The sequence below is a fragment of the Cherax quadricarinatus genome, chromosome 66 (assembly GCF_038502225.1).
Source record: "Cherax quadricarinatus isolate ZL_2023a chromosome 66, ASM3850222v1, whole genome shotgun sequence".
Classification (NCBI taxonomy): Eukaryota; Metazoa; Arthropoda; class Malacostraca; order Decapoda; family Parastacidae; genus Cherax; species Cherax quadricarinatus.
The window spans coordinates 3654991-3671499 of record NC_091357.1 but is presented as its reverse complement, the minus strand read 5'-3'; the positions used below and the strand labels follow the sequence as shown (position 1 = coordinate 3671499).

At 40.4% G+C, this 16509-nt stretch overlaps 1 protein-coding gene across 1 annotated transcript in view; it reads right to left on the bottom strand.

The window, feature by feature from the left end:
- Positions 1-7153, bottom strand: part of LOC138854653 (metalloprotease TIKI1-like) — a 760675-nt gene extending 753522 nt beyond the window's left edge. Inside the window, exon 1 of the mRNA XM_070099005.1 lies at positions 7092-7153. Within this exon, the coding sequence (XP_069955106.1) occupies positions 7092-7106 (15 nt within the window). The 5' untranslated portion in view covers positions 7107-7153. The remainder of the gene's footprint in view (positions 1-7091) is intronic.
- Between the last annotated feature and the right edge of the window lie 9356 nt (positions 7154-16509).

The window sequence follows — 16509 nt, the reverse complement described above, 5'->3', positions numbered from 1 at the left end:
ACAACCAAACCTTGGTCTACTAAACATATGTTGGTTCTTCCTTACCACTGAAAACTTGGTTGATGTGCCTTCTCTACTTAAGAATCTTAATAGCAAACTTCAATTTAAAAATTTTAACAGTTAAACTTTTGATAAAAAAAAAAAAAAAAACCCCAAAATGCTGAGGTTGTCTAAGATTCCTTGTCAAATATGTGATGAAGTTTATTACGGTCAAACTGATAAAAGTCTTGAACCAAGGTTAAAACAACAAATATAGCATTAGAAGTGGACAAGATTCTAATGCTCTGTTTATTCATGCGAGATTTTAACCATCCAATTGATTTTCAAAAGGCTGAGAAAATTATATCAAGCAAGTCCATGGTCGACAGGAATATAATAGAACCATGTTTCATAAAAAGTAGTTTTGAAAATAAATTTCTTTTGGTTTATATAAATTGGATTAATTTACAATAAAATTTGGGAAGAATTTAAGATACATTACACAAATTTTTGGATAGAATGTAAGCTGCGTTTCACGGATCACTACCTACTTACACCATAAGAAGTCAAGTGTTGTTGGGGGTGGCAGTGTAGTGTCGTCCTTACATACCTTCCGGTAAACCTTTTACTTTTATAGTTCCTTTATAATATGAGAAGTCACGAAATCGTTTGGAATTCACTATTTTTTTCATTGGTTGTTCTCGGTGTGTGTATATGCCGTGCTGAAAAGGTAAAACTTACTATTTTGGTTTAAATAGCAACGCTTTTCTTGCCGAATAAGGCAAGCGAAAATTTGTGTATGCAATAATGTCGCAAAAATCATTCTGAAAATAACGAAAAAAATATATTTGTGTTCATTATTAAATTACTCTAAACTTATCTAAAATATATTTAGTTGGATTAGGCTAAATTAAATTGAGCTTGTTATAATAAGGTTTGGCAAGTTTTCTAAGGTTCTTTTGGAAGATAATTATTAATTTTTACATTAACATAAATTAAAAAAAATATATTCATCTTGAAACGTACAAGAGAAAACTTTAGAAAGGACTTAATTTTAAAGCGACTAGTCTTTTCTATTTGGCACGACATACACAATATATATGAGAGAGAGAGAGAGAGAGAGAGAGAGAGAGAGAGAGAGAGAGAGAGAGAGAGAGAGAGAGAGAGAGAGAGAGACGCAGTGGCCTACTGAGGTCGTAACCCGCCTAGGTACATCGGTACAAAGTACACAGTTGACTGCAACAGTGATTGCAACTAGTTTAGTGGTTTACTTAATTATGTTGTTAGTAATATAATAAAAATATTAGTGGATGACAGTGGATAAAAATGGCAGTAGTGTTAAAAAGAGGGAAAAAAATCAGGAATCGCCTAATAAGAAAAGTTATCGGTATAATGTATTACATGGGATTTGGATTGCTCGAACAAATAGAATTTTTTTTAGCACTGTATAACTGTAGTGATGTTTGTCCTGAGAAGCGAGAGGGGGCTTATCAATTCGATTAGGTGCTATAATGTTCTATTATCAACCTAAGTGTGTGAAAAAGCATAGTCTGAAATTGCTATGTAACTTGTCAATAAACATCTATATCTTGTTGTACATGTTAATACGTGTTAACTAATATAAATATGAGTATATGTAATACTAGTATGTGTTTCAATATATAGTGTACTGTTATTATATTAGTTGACATTCTCCACTATTGTAAAGTTGTGTAATCTATAAATAGTCCTAATGTGTAATTGTTGTTAGTTTTTTTTACTAAGTCATTTGAACAGTTATACGATGTTGTGAATTCTAGTGAAAGTGTCTTATTTTTTGCACTGTGGTAAAGGAGGGGAAGTATGCAAGTCATTCTGATGGAATCATAATTCACATGTAATGCATGCGTGCACAATGTATATAGAAGTCATTATTTTGTATTAAGTCTTAGGTAAATTTCATGTCAAGTATATTTAAAATTTACATGCATATTGCGATATATTTTGAATGATACAAAGTATATTGTGTAATGTATTTCGTTAAAGGATAAAAAGCATAGGTTGAGGGATATTTTGTAAGATCGAAGATAAATGTGTTTGTGTATTGCAAGTATAAAAAATTGTGGAGAACTAGACGAGGGTTCTTTTATAAAATATAAGTATTGCAATGTTTTAAAATAGAGATAAAATATGGAGTACATGAAACTGTTAAAGTAAATGTTCTTCCTCGTGGTTTAGCGCAACTTTGAGTATATTAATAACAAAGTAAAATGAGGGGGAGGGGGGAGGAGGAGTCACCTGCTTCGTACTGTGGTTAGGTGTATATCAGCACCACTATAAATAGTGTTACTTTGTGGACCGGAACAGTCACTGATGATGTCTAATTTTATACATATTTCTATCATTTTTATATACGTGACTATATATGTATATTTGTATGCAGTTTTTTAAATAAAATAAAAAAATGTAAGAAAAGCCTGAATAGGAGAAGTCACACAGGCATATTAACTTGCACAGTATTTCCTAAATATTCTACAACGTTCTGCAACATTGGGTATTGCCGGTTCAAAAAATGAAAATTATTCCTTCAATTTCATTAGTTAGAAGGTTGTTCAGATTAGCTTCAATCTGCATGTAAATGATCCACTATTGTAATGTAACGTCTTGCGTCACATGACCTGTTCCCAGAGGTTAGAAAGTTAGGGCTAGCTATTAAATATCCCCTAGTTACTTAACCTCATGTTATCTGCAAACTGTGGGGCATATTCCATCAGACCCCATATGGGGTGGGGTGTGGGGGGACCGGTGTGTGGTTGGCATTCCACTGGGCAATCCTGTCAGATATTGGATGGCGCCACCACGCTACCATACTCTGAAAAAACTTGCTCTATTTCTCCTGTTTATGCCTTACAACACTGCACTACTGATAACACACTGAGAAGTGTGAAAGTACTTGAGTGAAAGATCTCCCCCCCTCCCCCCCGTGGTTTGCCTTGCATTGTTAAGATCGCCTGTCTGCGATTGTTTCTGCACACAAATTTATTTATATATATATTATACACAATACGCCAGCCGTCTCCTACCGAGGCAGGGTGACCCAAAAAAGGAACACTTTCACCATCATTCACACAATCACTCTTTGCAGAGGTGCTCAGATATCACTCCGAACAGCAAATATCCTTTGAAGTGCAGGCATTGCACTTCCCACCTCCAGGACCCAAGTCCGGCTAACCGGTTTCCCTGAATCCCCTCAAAATACTACCCAACTTTCACTCCAACAGCTCGTCAAGTCCCAAAAACCATTCGTCTCCATTCACTCCGATGTAAACTGCTATGCCTCCTTTACCCCCCTCCCTCCATCCAAAAGTTCCCCCATCTGCTAACATCTTCACTAAAAAAAAAAAAAAAAATTAAATCTCATCAGTGCCTGCAAAATCTCATGTTTTGATTTTTATAACCTCGATTTAATCACTATATAAAATTCAGAGCATAGAAGTACAGTGCCTGCACTCTGAAGGAGGGGTGTTAATGTTGCAGTTTAAAAACTGTAGTGTAAAGCACCCTTCTGGCAAGACAGTGATGGAGTGAATGATGGTGAAAGTTTTTCTTTTTCGGGCCACCCTGCCTTGGTGGGAATCGGCCAGTGTGATAATAATAATAAAATTCAGAGCATAGATTATTATTATTATAATCAAAAAGAATGAAAAGTTCAGAGCATAGAACCGATGTAAATTCTGTGCAATTTATCTCACTAATGTGTCATTCGCAAATTCTCTTATTGTACTTTTGATTGTAGTGAATTACACACGCTGTGCTGATACTATATGTCTTAAATAATATGCTAGGTCTAGATTTCAGTAGTAAGGTGTGCGACTGGTTTGCCTGAAATGTATTGTCTAATTAGTGGCTGTCTTTGTGTTTAAATTTGTATTAAATTGTGTATATTTACTGTAGCTTTGCAAGCAAGTTTATTTGGGTACAGGTACACAAGTACAGTTGTCATACAGTATAAATTACCTAGGATAACAAAAAAGTCTGACATATCCTTTGGGGTCTTTATATGGCTAGTAAGAAAAAAAATTGTTTTAATTATTCTATTCATTGGAGTGCTCTTTAAAACCTTATGGGAACTGGACGATAATCAGGGTTAATCCGAAGGGAAAGGAGCATAGTTAGAATTCCTCGATCATGAGTCATTCACCGGCATCATGGCACCCCTGTCCCTCCCCTACCCCTGAAGAGATTCAGCGGGTGAGGAGACTTGCCCAAATATCTTCTCCCACCTAAGAATTGAACCCAACGACTTTTCGGTTTGGAGCCGAAAGCTGACCACAGAGTTTGCCTTGACATTTCTCAAACATTACTCATTTTTATAATAAAAATAAAATAAAATACTAAAAATATTTAACTAAAAATTAAAAATACAAAACGAAAAAAATAAAGAAAACTAATAATGAATCAAACTGTTTACTTTTTTAATTAAAAAAAGGAAAATTTTATTTTTACATTAAGGTAGAGACTTGGCTAGAGGAACACGTACAATTAGTCAGTGTGGGAACAGGTATTTCACCCAACACTTACTACGTTCATGGGGAGCTCTAAACTCGTAGGCTGTCATACAGCACCTGGGGGAAAGGGAGGCAATCACGTCCAATCCAAGCAAGTCAGGTCCAATTCCTTAAATCAAAAGCCCCTCATCGGCATCGAGGGACGTCGAATTAGTCACAACGGAGGACAATCACAGCGGCTCATCTCATTATGCATGCTATAAGATTATGTATACACTAAAAAAGACAGTTACTTTCGAGCATTAATTACTAACCTTGTTTTAAATGTGTAAACTAACAGTATGTGAAAATTAATGTTAGGCAAGTTAAATTATTTTAAAGTAAATTTTTGCAAGGTTAGTTCGCTAGGTTAATTTCTAGAGCCTGGGGTATGACAAGTAATCATGTTTGATCCTTTGAAGGGAATAGCGGCAATTCCTTTGATGAAGAGCTCTATGTCTGCATTAAGTCTCCATTCCATCCTGAAGGATACCTAACAGGGTGGAGAGATGGGTGCTTAATGTGGTTTAAAACCCATGGGCTACACTTGGTCATTAAGGCTGCACTTAACCTTCTCACCACCAGGCAAGAATAGTTTAATCCCTAAAATACTTTATTAAAGTAAACTCAGCATACATACGCTGAAACACTTGTGTGTGTGTGTGTGTGTGTGTGTGTGTGTGTGTGTGTGTGTGTGTGTGTGTGTGTGTGTGTGTGTGTGTGTGTGTGTGTGTGTGTGTGTGTGGAATGAGTTTCGAAGTTAGGCCATTACGAAAATATTTATTACCGTTTCGTCGAACTGTACACAAACAACCCGCACTTAGGAGAACGAAAATTAAGACTACGTTTCGGTCGGACTAGGACCACTAACTAGTTCGACTAGTTAAGTCCAAGTTGGATCCAAACGTCGTAAGTTACATTTTCCAATGTGCTGGTTATTTATGTGCCAGTCACGGTGTCTTTTTTTTCTTTTTCTGGTCTGGCAAGCCAGCAACCACGAAGCTTGGTCCGAGACCGGGCCGCGGGGGGCGGCGACCCCCGAAACCGTTTACAGATAACTTACAAGAATAAAAAGCCACAACAGCGTGACTGCAACAATACACAAATAACCCGAACATTGGAGACTAATCGAAATCAAAAGTAAGCGATAAACCCACAAAGGATCATACTGAATAAAATTTTTCTGCAGTATACAGATAACGCAATTCACATATAATGAAATATTTGGTACAAAAGGAAACCATGTTTCGGTCCGACCTGGACTAGTAACAATGGAGGACCGAAACGTTACGGGACTTGCGTTATGGGACTTACAAGTGTAAATGAGAGAGAGATGACAGGGTACTGACCAGTAACATGAAGGTTGTCGTCCACCACAAGAAACAGCCATAGCCAAACCCGCTCATAATTCCTCACGCACAGTAAACACCGCCACACTTACACCAGGCATCAACTGGCTCCTCGGGACACTTGTTGTTCATGAAAACCTCCCAAAAACAACGAAATGAAAAAAAATCCCGCTTGGTGGTGTTGAGCGGCCTCATTCATGAGGGTATAGTACTACACCAGCACCTGCTGCCTGGTACAACAGCCTAGCAGCTAGGCTGCTGCTCAGTTTGATCATAGCTACAACATTCTGGGTGTTAATATTGTGTAGAAAGTTTTGACAGGCAGGAGGAAGGCTGTAAGCCACTCATAACCATACAGGTGAAGTCTGAGAGATGTCCTCTCATGCCCACGCTACCTACAGTTGAAGTTTATTTCTGCCATCAACTTTACACTAAGAGCGAATTTTAGCTGATATAAGCATAGTGTATTTAATTCCTAGTATGAGGGACGCATTGGTAAGTAGCTAAGTCGGCCTTTTAAGAGGAGGAATTGTGAAGAAACGCGTTGCACAAGCAGCGTTCACAAACGAGGGCGCGGAGCGAGGAGCGGCACAACCTCCCGTTACACTTGCTCAGAGCGCACTGACTGCTTGCCTGGCGCCCTCCACACTACACCTCAGTCTTGTTTACTCACCTCTACACACGCGAAAAAAAAAAAATACTAATTTTAATTAATCTGTTAGCTCTAAGACCTATGGGCCAAACGAGGGGTAATTAATGTCACAATCCACTTAAATGTTGACAATAAGGATGCTTTAATACCTTGTTATGTTGCTGTCCCAGTGGAAATGTCACTGACTTTTTTGGGTTATCAGTTTTCTATACATATGCTGCTATGTATGATAATCTGTGTAACTGTATTTGTGTACACCTGAATAAACTTACACTACATGTTCTAGTGTGGAGTAGTTTTTTACATAAAAGCCTTAAAAAGTCTAGGGTAATACTTGCATTCATGATCGGTCATTCTCAGTGTTTCTGAAAACTTTCACCAGCCCTTCCAATAGGTTATTTAAACTACTATTACAAAGATAGGAATATATTCTACATATACACATACAACATATACAATTTTAGTACCATATGGGACAGCCCACATGGCGCATCTGAAACAATTATCCCTTCCTTCCTCAATGTTTTGACATACTTCAGTCACCCTGAGTATGATGGTTACAACTTAATAAGGTATAAAACTCACCTCTGGGGCACTCATAATGCCTAGAAGTATAAGAGGTCCACCAGCTGGAAGCCACAGGGAGAGAGAGATTATTATTATTATAATCAAGGGGGAAGCGCTAAACCCGGAGGATTATACAGCGCCTGGGGGGGGGGGATGTGGAAGGCATTCAGGCTTAATTCGGGGAACTGGAGCACAGATCCAATTCCCTAAATCAAGAGCCCCTCACCAACATCAAGGAACCTTCCTTGAGGGGAGGGAGAGAGAGAGAGCTAGCTCTTCCCATAAGCCCACCCAAAACAACCAAAAGACTGTCGCCATGCACAATTCTCTAGCCACCATAATAATGTTTCCCATTTCCACACCTTATTTACTTTTACAAAAGAAATACAACTTTATAAACTACTTATTTAAATTGTGTGTGGGTCTATAGTATAACCTATTATACTGAGAAAAACAGGTTTGACCCAGCTGCCTTAGGACCATTAAACGGCTGTGTCCCCATCAATTCAACATAATTAAGTATTCCAGAGTAACTGTTACTTAAATACATCAATATGTGTTGGGTCCTATAGTCCCATAACATCCATAAAATAGGATTTCAAATAACAATCCTCTCTGTTTATATACCCTGATGGATGTTTCCGTGTTCTACCATAATATATACATTACAAATTAAACTAGATTGTTTTTCGTTCACTTCACGATCTGAGAAATGTACCCCACCCACCTCCCGTATCCAATAACTGCAGCCCCATGAATATCAATGCATGAAAGAGGCAAATTAGTTATAGTACTTAAGTAAGCCATATATAAAATAATTACATATCTAATTGTGTTTACCTGTGTTTGGTCGAAGGTAAGATTCGTCAGGAAACAGTATTTTTCCTGACGCGAGTCTCAGTCATATGATGACCCGCCACTGGAGCTTTTGGTCATCTGACAGAGGCCTTCCACTGGCTTACCGGTCCACCACTTTAAAAAATAAAACCTTCTTAGCATAAACCAGCAAGTAGGCTTGCTACAGTACCCCTCAGTCTTACATTGTTGCTTTTACTAGTGGGCCCCGCCTCTTCTGTCGCCTGCAAGATTTTCTGCATTTCACTTTTGGCGGTATTTCAAGTCTCCATTCTGTTGCTACAGCTTCACATTGTTCCGGACTTTGTAACCGAACTCTTCTCCAGGTTGAGTGACTGACCACCTCAAAACTATTTCGTTGAAGGTGATGGACTGATTACATCATCTTTACATTTCAACGGCTTCTGCTGTCTCTGTATTCAAACGGAGAAGCCTACTGTGTAGGCGAAACGTTACGGAATAAAAATAGCTAATTGTCGCACATGTATTTCACTTTACTTATCGGTACTGAAGAATTAGACACCTGTATACGTTTTTGTTGTTGTAGCAGCAGCAGTACTAGTGGTAGAAGTAGTCGAAGTAGCTGTTCCTGTGCCATTTATTAGGACTGAGAATGTAGGCCTCTCAGCACAATAGGCAAAGTTACTGTACCTTGACATGTGCGACACCTGGGTATCCTCACTGATGAGACGCTTCAACTAGTGGATTTTTTTCAGTTCACTGCGGAGAATATATACTGGAGACAGTGAAAAGGTGGAGAAGTATTTCTTAAGGTATTCAGTCCCTCTTGATTGATTCGCCGGTACTGTCCCGGCCCAGGTCTCTTCCAGAGTCCCTCAATCCTGTCATATGAGTGTGCAACATGGGTAGTAGGTTGGTAGATAAGTGGTCAGTACCTTAGTCCTTGATATATCTAAAGCAGATGTATTTTAAGGTAAAGAGAATGAACACCGTCTATCAGTATAATTACTGTATACAATATCGATAAGTTGATAGGTAAGACACATATTCAACAGTTAGGTGTCTATTCCGACACCTAAAAACACCTGTTGCACATGTATCTTACTTATCCTCGGAATAAAGACACCTAACTGTTGCACATGTATCTTACTTATCAACCGTCTATCAGAGCTGAGGGACTGAACTCAAAATTACCTCTCCACTACTTGGCTAAACGTCTCATAAATATTCAGAGGCGCTTACCCATGTGTTTTACTCATCTTGTGTCGGCATTGCATAAGACTTATGCAATGAAAGTTGCTCCTTGAAAACCTCAAGACGCTAAGGAGCTTCAGACAGACTTCTCTAAAAGGCCTAAGACCTCCCAAGAGGTAAAGGAGCTGGAGAACAACACTTTGAAAAAGTCCAAGAGTTTTAGATCATTAAATGCGTGACGTTCACTATCTGTAGCTTAACGTCCTCAAAGCCTTAAGAGGGCCAGGAACTGTAACAATTCAATCTTCCCTCTACATAGCAAACATCAGCATTGAAGGTTTGAAGCCGATCAGTAGATGCATTGACGAGTTATCTAAATGAAATCCACATCACAAGTTCTTCAATAAAATTGAATAATTGGAACCTATACAACTCAAGATAAATCAAAACCTTCCTATAAGATTCAACAGGTTTAAAAGGTTGAAGTCGCTCAGAAGAGGCATTCTCCATTCTTTGCACAGACCGCGGGGGTTAACGCCCCGCGGCCTGGTCCATGACCAGGCCTCATGATGGATCAGGGCTTTATCAACCAAGCTGTTACTGCTGGCTGCAAGCAATGCAACGTACGAGCCACAACCCAGCTGATCGGGCATTGACTTTAGTGACAATTCAAACTCTCTTCCAAGTAGGTTACATTTGCGTTGAGAGTTTGAAGCAGATCCGAAGAGACATTGTGTAGTTATTACAAGACAACCACTCGTTGCATGTATATAACTGGTAAATTAGCACCTACATGTCCCAGTAGCAATTCGAACTTTTCTCTATAATAAACTAACACTGGAAGTTTGAAGTCAATCTGTAGAGTTGTTCTCACGGTATCGAAGGGAAACTAAGAAGAAAACAAAACTGTACCTATGACCGGTTCTTCTATAAAGCACTCTGAGAAAAATATTGAAGGGCTCACTGCATCAGCGAAACTTAAAAAGCCATTAAAAAAACGCAAGTTTTCAATATTTTTTCTGGTTCTCCTCTCACATTTATAGTCCATATAAAATTCTCGACAATCCTATACGAGTTTTCTTTCGCGAAATTATCAGGAACATGTTTCCTAAGTGCGACCTGAGAACAGCTCAGCGGCTGAAGTAAATTATTATTATTATAATCAAGGGGGAAGAAGCGCTAAAACCAGAGGATTATACAATTATGATGTTAATCAAGGGGAAGCGCTAAACCCGGAAGATTATACAGCGCCTGGGGGGGGGGGATGTGGAAGGCATTCAGGCTTAATTCGGGGAACTGGAGCACAGATCCAATTCCCTAAATCAAGAGCCCCTCACCAACATCAAGGAACCTTCCTTGAGGAGGGCTGAAGTAAAAATTTACGAACTGGCGCTTAACAGTCCAAGAATAATCGGAATCTTCCTCTACGTCAACGTTGAAGCTTCGTTGTCAACCCCCCCTCAAGGTGAGGTTCCTTGATGCTGGTGAGGGGCTCTTGTTCTAGGGAATTGGATCTGTGCTCCGGTTATCTGAATTGAGTCTGAATACTTTCCACCCCCCTCCCCCTACATGCGCTGTATAATCCTACGGGTTTAGCGCTCCCCCTGATTATAATAAATAATAATTTGTTAACCAAACGAAGCATTCACAGTTATATGAATACCATTATTCACATTCCTGAAGTCTACCTAGAATGCTTCAGGTGGATCAAGGCCTGTTCAACCAGGCTGTTACTACTGGCTGCACGCAGCCCAACGTACGAAGCATATCCCGGTTGATCAAGAACTGAGTTAGGAACTTATTCACTTCCCTCTTGAAAACAGTAAAACGCAATAACTGGAAGACAAGTTTGGAGGGCAGTTGTGGAGGAGAGGTTTGGAGAAGAGGTTTGGAGGACAGGTGTGGAGGAGAGGTCTGGAGGACAGGTGTGGAGGAGAGGTCTGGAGGACAGGTGTGGAGGAGAGGTTTGGAGGACAGGTGTGGAGGAGAGGTTTGGAGGACAGGTGTGGAGGAGAGGTTTGGAGGGCAGGTGTGGAGGAGAGGTTTGGAGGGCAGGTGTGGAGGAGTTTTGGAGGACAGGTGTGGAGTTTGCTTCTTCACCCAAGTGTCTCCCATAACTGCTCAAATTAAGAGATCGGTGGCCACGCGTAGCGACGGAGGATCAAGCCTCCAGCATCGTGGTGCTTAATGACCCGTTCGGGTTTTGTAGACGAATGAGATACATGTGCAACAGGTAGGTATCTTTATTCTTTATTAAATATTGAGATAGTAGAAGCAGTGGAGAGGTGAAGATGTTGTCAGTCCTTCAGCCTTGGATAAGGTTTAGCGCTTCATGAAATACAGTGCAAAACGGGTCGTCTATGGTTCGATCCCCGGCACGGGATGAAACGTTGAGCATGCCTCCTTACACCTGCTGTCCCTGTTCACCTAGTAGTAAGTAGGTACCTGGGCCTTAGTAACCTTACACCTGCTGTCATTGTTCACCTAGCAGTAAGTAGGTACCTGGGTGCTAGTAACCTTACACCTGCTGTCACTGTTCACTTAGCAGTAAGTAGGTAACTGGGTGTTAGCAGCCTTGCATCTGCTGTCACTGTTCACCTAGCAGTAAGTAGGTACCTAGATGTTAGTCGACTGGGGGTGGTAGCAAACATTAAATATTCAGGGCCTTGAAAATGAGCAAAGATAACACCTCTTACTCGGTAAATTCAATTTTGCGAAAAAAAATCCGTAAAATATATTATAGTGAAGAATGCGTGGGATACTCGCATTTCCCGCCCGACCAAAAATAACACATAAAACAGGTTTAAACTGCCCCTCCGTGGACCTCAGTATATACATAAAAACAAGAAACCTAAGTCCTCCCAGTTTTTTTGCTAAACGAATTCACCACAGTTCCTGCCCACAGTGATGGCTACGAGAGTTGAAGTAAATAATGTTCGATAATGTTGGCTTGGTCTCTCTCTCTGCAATGTACTGCCTTTAAATGCGTGAATTAAATTAATTCATATAAATTCTTTGTAGCAGACACTTTAAATTTATGTCTAAAGGTTATTCGTCCAGCACAAATTACAACAATTCGAAGGATATAATTTCTACAAGCACATATATTATTAAAAGGAAGCGCTAAACCTACCGGGGTCATACAGCGCTGCAGCACATGATACAACTTAGACCTAGCTGACATCAATAACATATTACATAGAAAGTCCCTTGTTATGCAGAGCATTTCGGGCAACTTAGGTTAATTTTGTCCCTAGGATGCGACCCACAACAGTCGGCTAACACCCAGGTATCTACTTGCTACTAGGTGAACAGGTACAGATGTGTTTAGGAAACAAACCCAGGTGACATGCAACCTTAATGAGCCTGGCGGAGTCCAGAGGCTTTCATTCCTATTAATCAACCAACCAACGTACTCCACAATTTTTATGTTATCGGCTTCAAATTTATAATGCAAAGTTTATAGAAAAAATGTTTGTAGATGAATGGTTCAGAGAACCGAAATGTTGATAAATTACACACATGTGCAACTCTTGGGTATCTTCATTGAGGGTATCTTTATCCTCAATAAAGATACCCAAGAGTTGCACATGTGTCTAATTTAGAAAAAATGTGTTGGTATCCATTCGATAACTTAAGAACGCCTCTTCTGAACTGGTTTAAACCTATAATTACGATGACTAACCGAAAGGGTTAATATAATTTTAGCCTGCATCTGGGAAAATTTGCTACGTTTATAATCATTTAGAAAGTGAAATTATTTTTATAATCAAAACTAAGCGCTAATCCCTCCAAGGACTTAGTGCTGCAGGGTAGGGTGTGCGAACCGTGTAATATGCAGGATCTGAAACTAGCGAGGGTGGAGAATATAACAGAGGTAGAGTATGTAAGGGCGGTGAGGAGTGCTAAGGGAAGTATAATTCAAGGTTGTGTATAAATCTGTTGCTGTCAAAAAGTCAAATAGGGAGTCTGTGTCAAAGGTGGGGCTGTCAGCGAGGAGGAAAGATACAGTGTGTGTGTTAGAGCGGTGACGACGATGGAGGTAAATTCTGCGTGCTTGCTGATAAACAGGGCAATCCAATCGAATATTAACTGAAATTGGAATCTGAAAATTAGCACAGAGTGGAACTGGGCGCGTCTCTATGAGATACCCATGAGACGTGTGTGCCCGATGCGAAGACGAGAAAGCGTAGTTTCCCAACCACGACATCGATGATAATATAAGACCAGAATCCTCAACTAGGCTTCACAGAATGTAATTTGTTATGAATCATCTCAGACCAACGTTGTTGGGAGCGGATAAAATAACAGAGGCAATGGACATCACGGTGATCGTTCAGAATGGAACTTTCACCTTTGCATATAAGCTCTCAATAAGTGTGGAGCGAAAAGCACCTAGACAAACGTAATCCCTGATTATGGATGGGATCAAGTTTAGAAAGAGTTGCAGGAGAGGCCGCTGAATATATGTATTTGGTCGCCATGATCTAGTTTCGATAAAATTAAGGCTTAGAAAGTGAGAATTGTTGGTCTTTCAACAAACACTTGAGTTTTTCTTTATATCAGCTTCCAATGTTCAACGCTGCGAGGTATGGAGATAAATGGTATAAAATACAGACATGATGGAAAAATACTCAAATGTAGTATAATGCTATCATTTATTGACTACGTTTCGCCCACACAGTGGACTTTATCAAACAGATCTGTTAATTGATTAAGTCCACTATGTGGGGGAAACGTAGTGAATAAAATATGTCTATTTCTAAAAGTACATGTACAAGGTAAACAGACTATAGCTGACATCAATGACATACTACTATATAGAAAGCCGCTTGTTATGTAGAGCATTTCAGGCAAATTGGGGCAGTTTTGTTCCAGGATGCGACCCACACCAGTCGACTAACACCCATGTACCCATTTCAAACTGATGAGTGAACATGGACAGCAGGTGTCTTACGAAAACACGTCCCTAATGTTTTCCAGCCGTACTGAGATTCAAACTCCTGACCTCAGTGTGTGAGCTGAGTCCACTGGCGATCCAGCTACGGGACATCGCATAATAAGGTATTTGTATCTACATTTCCACTGTGAGGTGCGCTGTTTAAAGAAAAATTTAAAGAAAAATTTTCATTTTTACTGATCCTTGTAGGTGTCAAATGACCATTTTTTAAATTTTTGTATTAAGTGAAATAAAAGAAATTAGCGGGTCTTAGTCATAAGATGCCCTGCCCACTGGAGCTTTTGGACATCTGAACGAGGCCTTCCACTGGCTTACCAGCCCACCAATTTAAAAATTAAGGTAATTATAACCATTTTTGATGCATTATACCTGAGACGATGGTCTGGTTGGAGCTTTCAATGCCACCAACTCTAAGATTGTGGAAGTTGGTCAGTGGTGTCTAGTGACCAGGTCAACTGTTGGGTCATCTAATGGTGGCTTGGTACCTGGAGTTTACGTGGAGACGGTTTCGGGGGTCAACGCCCCCGCGGCTCGGTCTGAGACCAGGCCTTACGGTGGATCAGGGTCTGATCAACCAGGCTGTTACTGCTGGCCGCACGCAAACTGACGTACGAACCACAGCCCGGTTGGTCAGGTGCCTGTCCAGTGCCTTCTTGAAGTAGTTGGTAGTTGAAAGTTTTGGTCAATCTGAAGCGTTGTCCACATCAGCGGTGGCAGTAGTAGCGGTGGCAGTATCAGCGGCAGTGGCCACATCAACGGCAACATCAGCGGCGGCAATAGTGGCGGCGGCAACATCCCAGTTGCGGAAGGGAATTTTTACCTCGGAAACCTTTCATCACTACTCTTCGACATTAGCACCAGCTAACCTGGCACCACCCTCAGTCTACTATACTGATACTAAACAATCTCCAGCTACTGACAATACTTACCTGGAGGTTATTCCGGGGATCAACGCCCCCGCGGCCCGGTCCATGACCAGGCCTCCCGATGGATCAGGGCCTGATCAACTAGGCTGTTGCTGCTGGCCGCACGCAGTCCAACGTACGAGCCACAGCCCGGCTGATCCGGCACTGACTTTAGGTATCTGTCCAGCTCTCTCTTGAAGGCAGCCAGGGGTTTATTGGCAATTCCCCTAATGCTTGATGGGAGGCTGTTGAACAGTCTTGGGCCCCGGACACCGACAACAACAACGTTTCTATTTGATCACCCATCGCCTGCCAAGCCTTGTCCAACAATACTTCTCGCTCACAACCAGCCAACAAGACATCAACAAATATCACCACTGTTGACCAACCACAGCCATCGTCTCAGGCCTACCAGCCTACCCAGGATACACAACCAGCCCAGGAAGAGGAAGATTTTCCCTCCTAATGGACGAGGTTGGAAAAGATATCACATTCAACACAACTGTACCAAATAACAATGTTTGGTACAGCGAACTATACATACACTGCTATATGGAACTGTCAAGTTTACCTGCATCGCGGCAAAACTATGCTCGAAAGAGGAATTACTTGAATCCATTGAGGAATTCAAGTCCGACTTCAAGAACAAAGTACTTAAAATTTCCAAATCAAACTTTAAAAAGTCACAAACAGCTTCTCTACTAGGTTAGGTTAGGTCAGGTTCGTCAGGAAACAGGACAAATGTTTCCTGACGCGGGTCTTAGTCAGATGATGACCCGCCTTTGGAGCTTTTGGTCATCTGACCGAGGCCTTCCACTGGCTTACCGGTCCACCCCTTTAAAAATTATGGTCATTTATAACCATTGTTTTTTTTTTTTTTTTTTTTTTTTTTTTAGCTTCTCTACTGATGACCTGACGTAAATACCATCGTACATGTGCACATCCTACTCTGCACTGCGTATTCCTCTGCTTCTCTACATCGCCTATAAAATGCTCTTCAAATAGGTTGAGCCCCGGCTTTATCTCATTTTTTATACTCCCCAAAAATATTTTCTAATTTCTGGAAGATGATGGACGATTACTTCCAAAAATTTTCAATCAGCCAAACAACTTGTAAACATGGGCTTGTTTACTTAATTTCAAACATTGTAGAAATTTAATCCATAAACAGGTAGAGAGAGAAAATACAATAAACTCGTTCTCTTCACATTTTATGACTGATCACCTTACAAACTTAGCCAGACCAGCATACGCAAAACAGTACTTGTTGCGTACGAGGCATCACGAAAAGAACAGACAACTCCGTATATTGTGCGCATGTATAAAACAACCACTGTGAAAAAATATTGAACTTCCAAGTAAGAGATTTCTCACACATTATCAAGGACCTGTCCTTGATAATGTTAGGTAATCACGAAAGCGCTTGGAAGTTCACTGTTTTTTCACAGTGGTTGTTCTGCAAATTGTGATATCACTTGTTTACTGTGATCTTATTGTGTGTATATATAATGTATACCTTTGAAGAGTATCGAGAGTTTCACTACTCTCGGAGCCCGGCCAT